The sequence below is a fragment of the Pygoscelis adeliae genome, unplaced genomic scaffold (assembly GCF_000699105.1).
Source record: "Pygoscelis adeliae isolate BGI_AS28 unplaced genomic scaffold, ASM69910v1 Scaffold174, whole genome shotgun sequence".
Classification (NCBI taxonomy): Eukaryota; Metazoa; Chordata; class Aves; order Sphenisciformes; family Spheniscidae; genus Pygoscelis; species Pygoscelis adeliae.
In genome coordinates, this window is record NW_008824676.1 from 4527530 (window position 1) to 4543918 (window position 16389).

At 38.7% G+C, this 16389-nt stretch overlaps 1 protein-coding gene across 1 annotated transcript in view; it reads left to right on the plus strand.

Moving 5' to 3' along the window:
* FZD6 (frizzled class receptor 6) overlaps positions 1–16389 on the plus strand; it is a 34875-nt gene that overhangs the window by 13394 nt on the left and 5092 nt on the right. Inside the window, 3 exon segments of the mRNA XM_009323090.1 lie at positions 9994–10190; positions 12654–13671; positions 15756–15904. Of these exon segments, the coding sequence (XP_009321365.1) occupies positions 9994–10190; positions 12654–13671; positions 15756–15904 (1364 nt within the window).

The following is a 16389-nucleotide window of genomic DNA, read 5'->3' on the forward strand; positions in this document are numbered from 1 at the left end:
GAGCAGTAATGGGTTCTGCTGGAATTCCCTTCAAATGAGGAGTTTTTTTTATAGATAACAGACAGTCTATCAACAGCATTACTGGTAATCTTCTAAATTGTATTCTACACAAAAAGTTCAGCAATAAATCCATTTACTCCTGTAATACATGGCAAATACATGAAGAATTTAAGATTATTTTGAGGTCCTTCTGCTACCACAGTCCAGATGTAATGAAGCTCTGTCTAGACTTCAGGTATTTGAGGGCCCGCAGTATACTTTTCCTTCAGTTAACTTATATTTGTCTGTCTTTTATGCTCTGTATAGTATACATGGAGATAAAACCATATATAATTGAAAGTTTTGTATAAATAGTTCAGTTCCGTAATGCTTGGGAAAACTATCTCATATTTGTTTTGGACTGTAAATTGCAGAGGCTGGAATATCTATAATTTAGGTCAAGCTATAATTTAGGTTAGAACCACAAAATGCAGTGAATTTTGCTCATAAGCTATTTTGGAAGGTATTGGAATACTTGTACTTTAGTTTGTTTCAGAGTAACTTCTTAGTGAGATGTAATATTCCTGTTTATATTGTTTCCAACCTTTGTTAGAGTTAAGAAATACAGGGATATATGTATTTTTATTTTGTACTTAAGAAATACCTAAAGGGAAAACATGTAACTAAGTTGTTTTACTACAGAAAGAAATTCTGTAGTTGCTAGTTAATGTAAAACAGTCCAGAGCGCATAGAAGTGAAAAGCAGAATAGCCTGCTTTATCTTTCTGTGTATGTGTCTGTGTATGCTGGTAATTGCAACGGCAAGTTTAGTGCCCAGTTGTGGTGGTAGAGTTGGTTTTGGTTTGCTTTTTTTAAAGTAAGTGAGAGTCTTGCTGCCCTGCTGGCCTCTGAAAACCTTCCCCCATGTGCCTTGTCCTTACCCTGGTTGGATTTCTCATTAATAGTCCCATCAACTTTGAACAGCTGGTATGAAGATTCACAATTGAATATGTATTAAAGTATATCGCATACGTAGGTGTAGGGGTGAATGATGGTGAAGAGTTTGCAAATATACTCATGATTTCATTGCAAATATATTGAACGTTTAGATGATGAGTAATTCAGCTCATTGAGTAGCTGCACAGCCTGCAATCTGAACTGATGCCTGGCTAGTTTAGCTTGAGGTGGGTGATGAAGGTCTGGCCCTCCGGGGTCTGCACTGCATGATCATCTGACTGCTGGCCAGTCAGTCCCTGAGCCACTGGAGTTTACAGCACAGCATTTTTAAGATCAGCTGCCATCTGACTTTGCCTTCTAAATTATGATGCTTCAGGTGCTGACCGGTTGGCAGCTCCCACACCTGTACGGCTGTGGGAGAAGCAGACTGCTGGGAACAGTTCAGTTTATCAACTCCTGCAAGTTAAGCTGTCCCCACGCTTTGTTCAGAGCCCTAAAATAACTTGTCTTTGAAAGTCCAAGTGCATGCGTTGCCTTTGCTGTTCAGCTGAAGGACAAAGGTGAAAGCTCATATCTTTGCAAACATCTTTCATTGCAGAACAGCATTGTTTGGTCCACTTGCTTGTTTACTACGTTTTTCTTTTTTTCTGTTTTTCCCCCTTAGTTCCTTGAACTCCAGATTGTCCTTGAGTAGGAAACTTAAACTATTTGTGTCTTTTAAACTGCTGGAGTAACCCGATTTCTACTCTGACAAAAAATTTCCTGCTTATCTCTGTAAATGCTAGACTGATTACATTTAAAAAACATTTGAGAAGCTTTTAAATTAAACATGATCGTATTTGCTTTAATTCTATTTTGAAAGCTGTAGAAAGTAATGCTGCTTTGTTTAAAAGCAGCTTATTTTAATAAGTCAAATTCATGTGCTCTCAATGGTTTTCTTTTACCTCTGTCAAATTAGCATGCAGTAATGATGCGTATTAAACCCACCTGAGTACTGTGTCTAGCTCTGGAGCCCTCAGCATAAGAAAGACACGGACCTGTTGGAGCAGGTCCAGAGGAGGGCCATGAAAATGATCAGGGGGATGGAACAGCTCTCCTATGAAGAAAGGCTGAGAGAGTTGGGGTTGTTCAGCCTGGAGAAGAGAAGGCTTTGGGGAGACCTTATTGCAGCCTATCAGTACTTCAAGGGGGCTTATAAAAAAGATGGCAGCAAACTTTTTAGCAGGGCCTGTTGCGACAGGACAAGGGAATGGCTTTAAACTAAAGGGGGGTAGATTTAGACTAGATGGAAGGAAGAAATTTTTTACGCTGAGGGTGGTGAAGCACTGGCACAGGTTGCCCAGAGAGGTGGTGGATGCCCCCTCCCTGGAAACATTCAAGGTCAGGCTGGACGGGGCTCTGAGCAACCTGATCTAGTTGAAGCTGTCCCTGCCCATGGCAGGGGGGTTGGACTAGATGACCTTTAGAGGTCCCTTCCAACCCAAACTATTCTATGATTCTATATCTAAAATATTTTATTCCTATCAGTGAATTTTAGTCCTGAAAAACTTTTGTCTTAGAGGAGTTACCCATATAATTTTGACTGAGGTTAGAAAATACAGATTATGACTGATACTTGCTGCTGGCAGCAATAGTCGATTATTACCCACAGCTCAGGTAGTGACATGGAGTATTTGCGGCCCCCCTAAATCAATAGCAAATTAATTCATACCATCTTCATTGGTAGTTTAAAGGATGGTTGACATTGCACTAATGTTCGTAAGCTGCACCCACATTTCTGTTTTGCAGCTCTGCTGTTGAATTAGCAACTTCTAGCAGACATGTAACAACAAGACGCTGACTCTTAAACTGCCTTAGCCTCCTGCAAAGTAGTTTCTAAATCCTTACATACCAATTTGAAAGTGTCTTTAATTTGCCTTTGATCTAAGTCCATCAATATAGCATTCAACTGGAAGAACCTAGTCTTTTCTCAACATTGCTTGAATCTAATCAAACCTGAAAACTTCATCCTTCATTTAGTTTCACGTGTTAGGACATTTATTTATCGTGACTTAATTAATTGTGCATGAATTAGGACTCAGAGTTTCTTGGCAGCTGATTCACTGTGGCCATGAGCAAATTACCACCCTTGCCAGCCCATCTGGGAATTGTATGAAAGCATTAATCTCTCTGGGTATGATGCTAATCTTGTTCGCATCCAGTCAAGAATAGCTCTATTGAAACAATAGTGTAGGATTAAATCAACCGTGCCATACTTGTTTCACTGTTTCTAATTGAAACAGATTATCATTATAAAAGTGGCTAAAGGTACCGTGAAGATTAATTGTTAGTACAGCTCTGTGAGTATAAAGAGTAATTACTGCCTATTCTTTTGAGACCCATTTATATACACCATGGTTGACAGTGGCCGTGTTTCCTACATACCATATATGCAAATGTATATGTAAAATATATTGTGTTTAGGTTTTGAGGTTGTACTTTCATTCTATAATGACACTTACTGGACAGTAGTTGTGTTTGAGTCTGGTGCTGTAAATTATGAATCATTATTAATCATTAAGGTGAGATGTTATTTCCTGTAAAGCAGGTAAATAGTTTTGTGAATAACAATGTGTATCTTTAATATAGATAGGAATCTGGGGTACACAGCGTAGTATGATTGTAGAAGTTGAGATTTAAGCCCATGTTTGCTTCCACGATTGAAATACAGTTATGTAAGTGACAAGGTTGTAATGTCGTTGCTTTAGGTCACAAGATTCGTATCAAATCATGAAACGGGTACCATTGCTTAACAGTGAGACAGCTGGTGTCTCTCATTGTTTAACTTAGTCAACCTCAGTGTTAACTAGGTTAACTAAACTAAATGTTTTAACTTGGTAGCTAGACCTCAGTGGTTAGGAGAGTAGGTTGTTGCTGTCTTAAATAACTGGCTCCAATGGCTGAACAAAGGCTCTTATCCTCTGTATAGCTCAGCAATTCAAGATATTTCCTGTCTCTTACAATCAGGGTTTACCATAGCTGATTGTAACAAAGACCTCGATATTTTCATCCACCATTTTCTATGTTATTTAAATATTTCTGTGACATTACTCAGCAGAGTACAGGAGAACATTTTCACTTGTTTTGGCATATGTTAGTAGTTATCATACATCCCAACCCTAGAGACATCTGATCATTTCTGGTAATACTTTTCTTTAGGATAAAACTGAGATGAGGCAGAACAGAGCATCTGCACTGTCTGCCTGGAATAAAAGCTTGTTTCTGTTGTGTCGTGGAGTTGTAAGCCTGCTAAGCACAGAACAGAGAAGCGTGCTTAGCAAAAGATTGACATACAGTTCTAGGTTGCAATTTACGTGTTGGCAAAGCATGTTTGAGTGTGTTTGCACCTAGCCATTTATTCTGTACTCTTCACCATTTGTTTTCACTCATCTCAGTTGTGTTATTGTTTCTAGGACCACACCATAACTAGATTTCTGAGATAGTAAATCCTAGATTCTTTACAAAGTATGTCTATGTTATGTTCTATCCAGAGGCAAAAAACCAGACTAAGTAAGGTGTCGGTGTTTTGTTCAGTGCAGAGGATATTCCTCTTGCTGGCTGGTGATGCTCTACTCCCTTTGATTGTTTGACCGTATTCACAGTCCACAGTGGGTATGTGTGTGCTTCACGGGGTTCAGTTCAGACCGTTTTGCACTGGGAGGTTTCTCTATAGGGCACATGCCCCTCTCGTATTCTGCACTGACAATGCAGGGGAAAGTTTGCATTTCACAACCCTCAGTTCTTCACTGCTATTGCTTGAGGCAGCACTTCTGTTGTTACAGACTACATAATCTCTGGCTTTACAGTTGTGATTAGTTTGTTGGAGGTTTTTTTGGCAGATTGTTAGTGTGTTCTAGTTTGCCTCATTTACTGTTTGGTGTTTTTTTTTTTTTTCCCATTGGCAGGAGAATGAGAATTTATATTTTGGGACTTGTATTGGCTTTGTGAGGCTCCGTTCTTGGTTTTAAAGGAGCCTGGTCTCACTCTATTTTTAGCACTGCCATCACCAAATCTGCAGGTTTTCATCTCTGTCCTTCATGTGACGGAGCAATGGTTGCTAACGCTAGAAATGCCAAGTGCCTTTTCATGTGGTTGTGCCACCTGTACGTCCTGACCTTCCTGAAGAGGAGAAGAACATGGTACTAGAGTCTAAATTCACTGGCTTGGTGAATCTGTGGGTTTAATCTTGGACTTGGATGCTCAGGACATCAACATGCGCGTGAGTGCAGGTTACCCAGCTAACCACTTGGGTAAGAAATGGTTGGTGGTTGGGACTCCCATGATCCGTATAACACAGCCGTGAAGCAACCAATTCATACTCTCAGTGAGCCTGTGATCTTGGTTTTATACTTTTTGCTTGCACACTATCCAGCAGGAGGAGTGAATACTGTGGTTTTGGTGAGATTTTGCTTTTATGGTCCATCAGGAAATGCAGACCTATTATTTTCTATAATGAAACATTTCCAAATTGGCTAGCTGGAAGTGAAGCCCACGTTTAGAGGTACATAATTGTTAGCAGAGTTCCAGGTGCAATTCACGACTTTTTTTGCTGTTCTTAAACGGTAAAAGTAGGCAGTTTCTGAAAATAAATCTGTATTTTACAAATCTTATTTTTGTGTGCCTGAGGCAAAGTTTTACGTTTTATAGAGTTTTTTTGGTTGAGGGAAATCATTTCCTGTAAAATGTATTGGACTTTTTCTGATGGACTCAATAACTTTGTTGAAAGGGGTGATTCAGCCTGCATATTATACTTCAGTTTTCAAAAAGGCTTTGACATGGTCATAACCTATGTTTTTTAAAGAAACTATGCTGGTAACCCAATGGGAACTTTCTTTTCCAATGCCTACCTAAAGAACAAGAAGAAAAGTAGGAATAAATAAATGTTTTGTCACAAAGTAGGGTATGAAATCATTAGCTGATTGTTTGGTTCTGTAGCAAATAAATGACTAGAGTCATTCCCCCTAGTCACCTGTACTGAAACCTCTGACACACCTAACTCATAAATGACCTGGAAGAGGGATGGATAGTGAATTTGCTAAGAAAAAAAAAATTGACTATGGAGTTGCAGAAAGGTCTTGTGGTAGATGCAGTCGGACAATAAAATGGTAGGTGAGATTTAGGGATGGTAAATGCAGAGCAATGAATACAGGGAAAAATAACCTCTGCTATTCATACAAGTAGATGTGCATGGTATTACATTAGTTACTATCACTCAGAAAAGAGTCTTTGTCATCACTGTGGATTCTGTGGAAATGTGAGGTCAGTGTTGAAGTGTAGTCATGGCAAATAGAAGGCAAAGTATATTATGAAAGGAGTAGAAATCAAAATGTAAAACATTATTATGCTAATATATAAATGTAATATGTAAAAGATAGCAGGATAGCAAAATGGCGTGGAAAAAGTAGAGAGCAATCTGTTAACTGTCAAAACACAAACTAGGTTGCAAAACTGGGAGTTACAATAAACAAATAAAATGCAGTATTTTCTCAGCAGTGCCTGATTAAATTATGCAGTATAACTTACTGCTCTACTATTTTTGCAAAGAGTATAAGCATAAATGGTTGAAAAAGGGAATTAGATGTGTTCTAGGAAGAAAGGAGGTCTGTTGGTGTCTTTTCAATACATTGCCGGAGTTATATATAAACTCCTCAAGTTTCCTAAACCATTGATTGTTGGAAACTGGGAGGGATGTCAGCTTGTCATCTTGTACCTCCCCTTGCTACCAGCCAGGGTGAGAACTGCATGTTTGGTCTGACTGATAAGGTCTGCTTGTGTTTTCAGAACACCAAACCTCCTGCTCTTAACCTGTGCTCATGTTTTCAGGTGTCAAAAGGTAAATATTTTTAGCAGGCTGAAAGAAATGCTGTGAGAACAATTACTCATCAGCCAAGTCCTTGGATTTCTACTCTGATTACATTACAGGCTGAGCATAGCTTCCTTCCTACAGTTTTGCATTTTTGAATTTATCTGTTAGGGTAGTTTTGCGCTTAAATATGTTCTTTAAACAACAGTATTTAGCAAATGACAACATGCTGTAGTAAAACTTTTGCAAGCATTTAATTTTCGCTTGTCATTATCTACCTCTAATATACAGTATTATTGTGTAGTGATTCTTGTGATATTTTAGCTTTTAAGTATTTTCATATAACAGAAATTCTGTTAGAATGGTAAAGGTTGGGTTTATGTCCTGACTTTCTTCACCAGACAGTGCTTTCTTTATACTCATTTTCTATATCAAGGGAGCGAACTTATGATATGTAGCTTTTTTAGCTGTGTTGGAAAATGCTATTTAAAAATTGTTAGTTGCTAATCAAAATAGCTTGTAAAATATCTCTTTAGATAAAGTTGGTTTCATATATATGATTTTTTTATTTATTTATTTTTAATTCTTACTTTCTAGAGAAAATATTGCTGTTTTGCTGAAGTCTGCAAAAGTTGTTGACCGGCACCCCAAAACTTGCTGTAGAAAATTAATTTTATTTTTTATCAGCTGAGATGAACTGTGGGTGATAAAAAGGAAGAATTCGTGCCAATCAAGACAATTTCTACAAGACTTAATTTCAAAAGTACACTCAATTTCTATAGGAGATGTATATGACTACCCAGACTATTGTCTTTATTTTATCCTAAGTGCCAGGAAGAACAAAGCTAACATAAATTAAACATTGGAGCAAATAAAATTTAGTTGAAAGGAAAACGAGCATCATAATTGTGCAAAGGAAATTTAGTTCATTTAGGGTTAACGCCTGACTATTTTTTTCATCTGAAGCCGTGTACATTTAGGATAATCCAACTTATGGAACTGGAGCACATTATACCAGAGCTATACTTCTCTCCTTGTCATAAAATACTCAAGTCTGGGGTTCCTGAGAAGGCAGCTCCAGAGCAGACGTCCAGAGGGGGGATCAGACTTCTGTGCGCCTGCTGTAATGGCATCTGCAGATGCAGCACGCAGCCTGAGTGCTCTGAAGGATGGTGCCAACATTTTTTTTGGTTTTTCATAAAGCGTTTTTCTGTTATTCTTGCTCTGCCTTATCTTCTCCCTTCCCCCCGGCTCTCCACACATTCCTATGTTTATTACAAAGGTCCCTTGAGGATTTGTAGATATTCCATTCTGAAGGGGAAAATTTATTTATCAATGTCTTTCCTTTTAAACTGCATGCTCAGTAGTAAGACTTGCTCTTGGGGTATGGGTGTATATATATATTTGGGATACTTAAAAGCTGACAAAAATAAGGATACTATTCTGGGCTCAGAAGTTAATCCTTCCTTCACTAGTCATTGGTTGAATATTTGAGATACATAGCTGTTAATGGCAAAGAATTAAATAAAATTCTTACTAAATAAAAATCTTACTAAAAATTCTGCATCCTTTGAAAATTTCATGCAGAGTCCCTATTTATCAGCACATTTCCAAGTGTGTTAAATACTGTTTCAGCTTTCCTGATGCATGAATTTGACTATTTACGTGTGATACAGAGATTGCTTTTTCCTGAAATCCAAGAAGCGTTTTATCAAAAAGTCTACGTAAAAAGGCTGCCGTGATCCTGCAGCATGATTTCACCCTCAGCCGTGGGTTGGTTCCCTCAGAATGGTGTTTAAATTAGCTTGTTTTACTCCCATGAGCTGGATCAGGAACGTGTACCTGGCGTGGCAGACAGGACAGCGAACCGCAGCCTGCAGTGGATCCGAAGGCTGGGGCTTGTTTGAGCACCAGCGAGGTCGGAGCCTGCCAACGCACGCACGCCCCACCAGCCCGCTCTGCTTCCCTTCCTTTTTGCTGGGCAGTCTCTGCAGCCCCGGTGAGCGGGGTGGAGGAGCCGATCCGTTCTGCGCACCCCCGCCGGCCTGCCGCCCCACCGCTCGTTGCGTGGGTGACATGTCGGCGCGCCGTATGTGTGCCCTGTGTCCTGGCAATGCCTGGCGCCTCCTGGCCCTAGCTGATCTGTGATCTGGTCTCCACATGTCCAGAGAGTCACCAACAGGTCACCGGCGCGAGGTTGGCTTCTTCAGTTTTGTTTCTGCCTGTGCTCGCTAAGACGAGGGCCTGCTTACACAGCCCCCCAGCACCTCCGCTCCCTTCTCTTGGCCCCGTTGCTGTAGACATGCGGCCCGCTTAGAAGTACAGGGCGCGCCTGGCAATGGATGCTGTTAGCGTGTCATCACTTGCTTCCTTCAATTAGCTGCCCTTACAACAACGCAGCAGTTGCAAAAATGACCAACAGCTTCTGGTTTGTCTGAAGTTTGCATATGCGGTAGTATTTCGGCTAAAATAATTTTCCCTAATAATAAAGTTGATAAAGTTGAAGGTTGGGTTTTTTTCCTTAAAAGCCTGTCTGGCTGTAAATAATGGATTGAATGAATTGGGGGGAAAAAAGGGTTGCATTAAATTTCATTCTATGAATTCTCTAGTAAGAACAGTCATCGGTTATTCACTGCCCGGTGCTCGGTGATACAGATAGAGAAATTCTCAGTCATGCTGAGATTTTGAAATGCAATGTTTTAAATGAGGAATATTGATATTTGGACCTCTTTAATCAAAAAAACCCAAACCTCTCTAGCACAAGAGAAGATGAGGAGTGTCACACACCACTTAGGACTGAAAATGTAATTTAACAGAAAGTACAGGGACAGACCACCTTTAAAAATGTCAGGGCACTTATTTAGAAGCTGACTGGTGAACATAGAAACTTAATGTTTTACCCTATTTTTTTAAAAAATCTTGGGCTTTCATACTACCTTTCAGATTTCTAATATTGTCAAATAGGAAGGACCAGGTTTGAATAGTTACAGGTTGGCCAAGATCCAAGGGCCGGGGCTGGGCTAGATGTGCTAACGGAGCTTCTCGCTGCTCAGGCCACCGGGTTTTGCTCTTTCACAACTGCTGAACAAACACTATTTTCTAGTACCTTTTCAAACCTACAGGGGAACAAATGTGAGCCATAGTGATGAAAGTCAGTTTTGATGCCTTGAATTCTCTTTTTAAATTTACTAACCGAAGCCTTTTTCTTCCCTGCAGCCTTTTCTTACAGTTATGAATCTTCACTGTTCACCAGACGTCCACACATTTCTGTGCAAAGCCTTTGTCCCTGCCTGCCTGGAGCAAGTTCATGTGATTCACCCTTGTCGAAGCCTCTGTGAGAAAGTGTATTCTGACTGTAAGCAGTTGATGGACACTTTTGGAATTACATGGCCTGAAGAGCTGGAATGTACCAGGTGGGGTATTTTTCATGTTGACAGATGGTGGGTGGGGTGATATTTTCATATTTGACTTAGACTGAGTTGAAAATCTGAGACAGAATGTTAAGTATCTCCTTGCTGTATGTTCCTCATCACTGGTGCATAGGACTATTTTTTTATTAAAACTTTTTCATTATTCAGATGATCCCCTGCATTTTCTTCTTGTGACTTTGTTGCAACAAAGTTCTGCAGCAGTTCTTTTCAGTATTCATATCACTGCAAAAAGGAGCTTTTTACTATAAGTTTCTTAAAATATTAACTGTTACAGCATAGATTTTACTTTGGTTTCTGACCTCTAAACTAGGGATGATCATACTTACTTCATGGGGGTATTATAAATAACTGCTCATAAAATAATGAAATATAAAATAGTCTATATTTGAATGGACACAGAACACTAAATAGTGGAAGCCTTCTCTTACTCCTAACTACTTAAACGTGCAAATTCAATCTTGTATTGCTTTTCCTGTACTGCCTGCCAAAAGTCCCTTTTTTTTTAAATTTCACCTTTTTCTCAAAGATGTTCACGTGTCTGTTCCAGAGAAAAGACAGTTAATACTACACTTGGGGAAAAGATGAGTCTCTATATATTCAGTGGAAACCACTGAAAACACTCCAGTGTAATCTTCTTGAGATTCTGACCTTCAATTGCAGATATTTATAAACGATTAAGGCCAGATGGGTTTTTTTTAACACAAGTCAGGGCAAGAAGTACAGGAAAGGAGCAGAGAGTGGAAACTCAAATCATATTTCTAACCCCCATGCAGTTACTAATCTGTGATAGGGCTGAGGGAGACCTGGGACGGTAGTCCTGTGTTGTGATCTCTGGTAGAAATCCGTATCGGAGTGAACATGACAGATGGCATTAACGCTTTTTCCGTTAGTTCTGCAGAAAAATGAAGTTGTGGGGTTTTGAAACAAGAAGGCATCAACTTTTCTTATCCAGTGTGAGCTCCTATGCAACAGTAGTGCCACTCAGCGCAGCAAATGTCTTCAAGAATTGTTTTGGAAAATTAGAAAAATTGCAAGTGAATCCAGTTATTCTATATATGTTTCAAATGACATTTTAAATCAAATTACATTTTTGCAGGAATCACTGCGGCTCTAAATTATTCTATTACTGCTAGCATTTACTGAAAATGAACCTGCTCTGTTCATATGTGAAACAGAGCATATGATGTCTCCCCAATAGCTGATATGGAGAAGTCCTTGTAATGCAGGATGTTCTTACAACGGCAGACATCCTGCTGCTAGAACCCATGGAAGAGAAGCTGGCGTGAGGATGAGCAGTAACCAGAATCCTGAGATTCACACTCTTGTATTCTTACAGACATGCATAATGCCTATTAAGACGTGGGTGAATAAAGTTCACGCTGTTCCCGTGCATACTGGTCCGGCCCATGGTTAATGAAAGAACCTGCTACAGAATCAGTTTTCTTAATGATTACTGTGGATTTCTTTGGACGGCATGATAATGCAGAGAAAGAAAGAACTGAAGGTTTTTTTAGCTCAAGCTGAGCTTGCAAACTGACATTGACGGACTCTTACAATAGCGTTTGACAAAGAATGTTTTGAGACAACAGAATCTTGCTTTAAAAGCTAGAATGCAAAACTTGTTCTTTTTAAATATATGCTTAAACTCGGAATGCTTATAAATACAAATCCCATTTTGAGTGAATGCTTACCTGTTTGAGTTATACTTACATAATCTAGTTTGAAAATATGTCCAACATTGCTAATACTATAGTAACCATATAAAAAGGTCATATATTGTGTCCAATTAAACCCTTGAGCAATTAAAGACTTGAGCAATTGAGTCTTGAGCAATTTTTAAATTAACACTGTGGAGCTAGGAAAAAATTGCTAAAATAGTGATAATTTTTTACAATGCTTATATTTTTTGCTTTTGTCTTTTTCAGTTAGGTAGTTTTATTGTTGTTGACAATGAAATACCACTATAACACAAAAAATTGTAGTAATAATCATATACTAATTAACATCAGTTAATTCTAGATACCGTCAACCTTCTTTGTTTCTTGGTTGAAGCTTGCATTTTGACAAGATCGTTTGCTGCCTCCAACAGTCTGTTGTCATCCAGATTAAAAAAAAACAACTACTGTAAATATTTCTATGTACATATGTAAAAGTTTAGTAGACTTTAAGACTCTAGAAGAACAATTGCAATTTGAATAGTGTTTCATAAGCAATAAAACAACAGGTAGAGATCAACAGTTAAATAGCTGTGTTTGAATAGTCTTCTAAACTGAAAATATTTGAAGTCTGTTTTTTAAAATGCCACCTGATTTTTTTCACATAATGCACATTTTGCATTATCTATAAAATTTATCAGTGCTTAGAATCAGATTTTCTTTTCTAAGAAATAATTATAGTTGAGAATGAGGGATATTAAGATATTTCCTCTTCTGTTTATTTATGTAGACTAGTCAATTGTGATGAGACTGTTCCTGCCACTGCTGCTGTAACCACAAACGTACATGGAACTCAGAAGACCTTGGGCCAGACCCGAAGGGATTATGGATTCTGGTGTCCACGACACCTACACACTACCAATGGACAAGGCTACAAGTTTCTAGGAATTGATCAGTGTGCACCCCCGTGTCCCAATATGTACTTCAAAAATTATGAATTGGATGTTGCAAAAAGCTTCATTGGAATAGTTTCAATCTTTTGTCTTTGTGCTACGCTTTTCACATTCCTGACTTTTCTGATTGATGTTAAAAGGTTTAGGTACCCAGAGAGGCCGATCATCTATTACTCCGTCTGTTATAGCATAGTCTCTCTAATGTACTTTATCGGATTTTTACTTGGGAACAGAACTGCCTGTAACGAGGCAGATGATAAGTTAGAAATTGGTGAAACAGTTGTTCTTGGCTCCCAAAACAAAGCCTGTACTGTCCTTTTCATGGTTTTGTATTTTTTCACTATGGCAGGAACTATATGGTGGGTGATTCTTACAATCACTTGGTTCCTTGCAGCGGGAAGAAAATGGAGCTGTGAAGCTATTGCGCAAAAGGCCATGTGGTTCCACGCGGTTGCGTGGGGAATACCTGGTTTTCTAACCATTATGCTCCTTGCAATGAACAAAGTTGAAGGGGACAATATCAGTGGAGTTTGTTTTGTGGGTCTCTACGATCTGGATGCCTCTCTGTACTTTGTGCTTTTGCCGTTGTGCCTTTGTGTTTTTTTCGGTCTCTCTCTTCTTTTAGCTGGTATTATTTCTTTAAATCACGTGCGGCAAGTCATACAGCATGATGGCAGAAACCAGGAGAAGCTAAAGAAATTTATGATCCGAATTGGAGTTTTTAGTGGTTTATACTTGGTGCCACTTGTAGCACTTCTTGGATGTTATGTCTATGAACTGGTGAACCGGAAAATCTGGGAAACGACTTGGGTGTTTGACCACTGTGACCAGTACCATATTCCTTGTCCTTATCAGGCAAGTAGCAGTTTCCTTTATAAATAATACGGGAAAGTTAATTGGCAAAAACCATGATGCACCACTGTATCCTCCCTGCAAGTTAGTTAATTATTTTCACATTGAGTAATCAGTTCAAGAACATGCAGTGATTAGTTGCTTTTTAAGTCAAAATCGGTGGTATCATACTTTTGCTTTGAAATTTTTCACAAATTGATAGCACTCAGCAATTAAATTCCAACTCACAGCTCTAAAGGGAATATATAAACTTTACAATATTTGAACTTCATGTTACAAATTGTGCCGGGGGGAGGATCGTTCTTTACAACATCTATTCCTAAAAGTGGTTGCTCGGTATTTGGGTGCCTAGTATCAAAGTAACCAAGGTGAGTTTGCATCGATTTCAGTTGAAGCTGAAATAATGATTCCTGAAAATTGAATCTAAATTGCATTTAAAATGTTGCTTATAAACATAGATTTAAAATAATTTTCATCTTTTTTTCTTCAAAGAGTAGAAGTGTAAAACACTTGAAATTACAAAACAAATTTCCAGTATATTTTTTTCCATGATAGCTGTCATTTGTGGGCTGATGTTCAGTAATGTGAAGAAATCTTCAAAAAACCCAACCAAAAAAAAAAAAAGAAAAAACCAAACAACCCAACAGCACTTTAAATTGCGGAGGTATTCCTATTTAACATTTGACTCTTAAAAAACAAACAAACAAACAAACAAAAACTTCCTTGGAAAGGCTTTTAAAGTGCATCTGCCTATGTTCAGTACTCTCTATGGATTAAATCTCTTGTAAGTACACAAAACTCCCTGCAATCGCAAGTAATTTGTGGTTTGTTTCTTTCCATTTAAGAACAAATACAAAAGAAGACATCATCACTAAGAGAAGTGCAATTGTCTCATGTCTTCTTTCATGGCTTTGCACTTAGCATCTATGCTTTTACTGCAATAAACTATCATTAAAAAGAGGAATATAAACACAGGCATTATGGAATGATAAGGCTTGATCCTTCCCCATTCTTAAACATCCTCTATATCCTCTGTATTGAAGTCAGTGTAAGCTGAGAGTAGCACGGCTCACAGACTTCTTGGTTATTTGTGCTTCTATTACCATTCTTAACAAGTGCACTTTGTCTTCAACGGGTTTTGTGCTGAGCTCTGTATCAACCTAAATGGTCCAAAATGTACAAGGTTGAAAACAAGGCTTTTATGCTTTTTAAAAAAACCCTTGTTTTGTAGTGCTGAAATGTAACAGCTTGGCATAATAAGGCAGAAAGAGCATGTCTTCTCAGCCTTTAATTAACCTATTGGAAAGAGTAAATAGCAACAGGGAATATTACACAAAGACATACTTAATGGGATCTGTCCCTGTAATAAAAAGCATGTGCTAACTATGGAGTAGCTTAAAGTGGCGTGCTTGGCCTTGGCTTACCTGAGCTAGCTTGTACACTTTTATTACATTGGCCAGATCAAACCCAAATAAAAACAAACTTCAGTTTAAGTAGCTAATGTTACCTGGCCATGAAAAATAGTGACTTTCATAGATGGGACTGGCAGATAAGCCAGGTAATGTAAATTAAATTTGCAGCATGGAACCAGAAGATAATAATCTTACTGAGTTAAATGTCTCAGCTCCTATGATCCAGTTCTGCAAATAGGTGGATTAATTTTGCAACAAACAGAAAACTACTATGTAGTTCCCTGCGGCTCCTTGAAGATGCTGTCTAATCTGATTAACTCCCAACTCATCCACTTAACTGTTTCTTTTAAGTTGAAGGGATAAATCTTATACATACAAACTATCTCTGAAGAACATGGTTACTAATACTATTACCCCCCAAATAATCTTTCCTTTCAATTTAAAAGAAAAGTATTTCCTTCTGACTAATCTCCTCTCTGTGTGTTCAGCTGTAGACATTAACCAGGTCTGACTTGACTGTACATGTCTAACATTTGTCCGCAGTGCAAGCCTCAACAAAGAAGAACAGCCGTAAGGAGAAAGTCTCTCTTTTACATAATGCGTTTTCTGCCTTTAAAAAATAAATCAACAAGTATATTTTCTTCTTTGCATTTATTAAACTTTGTTATTTTCTAGGCAAAGGCACTAGCAAGACCAGAAATATTTTTGTTTCTGATGAAATATTTGCTGACATTAATTGTTGGCATATCTCCAGTCTTCTGGGTGGGAAGTAAAAAGACCTGTTCTGAATGGGCCAATTTCTTCAACAGAAACCGCAAAAGAGAGTAAGAACAATTTTTTTTATTCCTGTTTTTTAAAGTGTATACTTTAGAATAAGTTGGATTTCAGACGTTTCTTAAATATAGCTCAGGTATATCGGGGATAAAAGGAAGACGAGGGAAAATGTGGGCCCTTTCCATAATGAAATGGGTGACCTGGTTACCCGGGATACGGAGAAGGCGGAGGTACTCAATGACTTTTTTGCCTCGGTCTTCACCGGCAAGTGCTTGAGCCTCACTGCCCAAGCCACGGAAGGCACAGGCAGGGACTGCGAGAAGGAAGAGCCACCCACTGTGGGAGAACATCAGGTTGGAGACCATCTAAGGCACCTGAAGGTGCACAAGTCCATGGGACCCGATGAGATCCATCTGCGGGTCCTGAAGGAACTGGCGGATGAAGTTGCTAAGCCACTATCCATCGTATTTGAGAAGTCGTGGCAGTCTGGAGAAGTTCCCACTGACTGGAAAAGGGGAAACATAACCCCCATTTT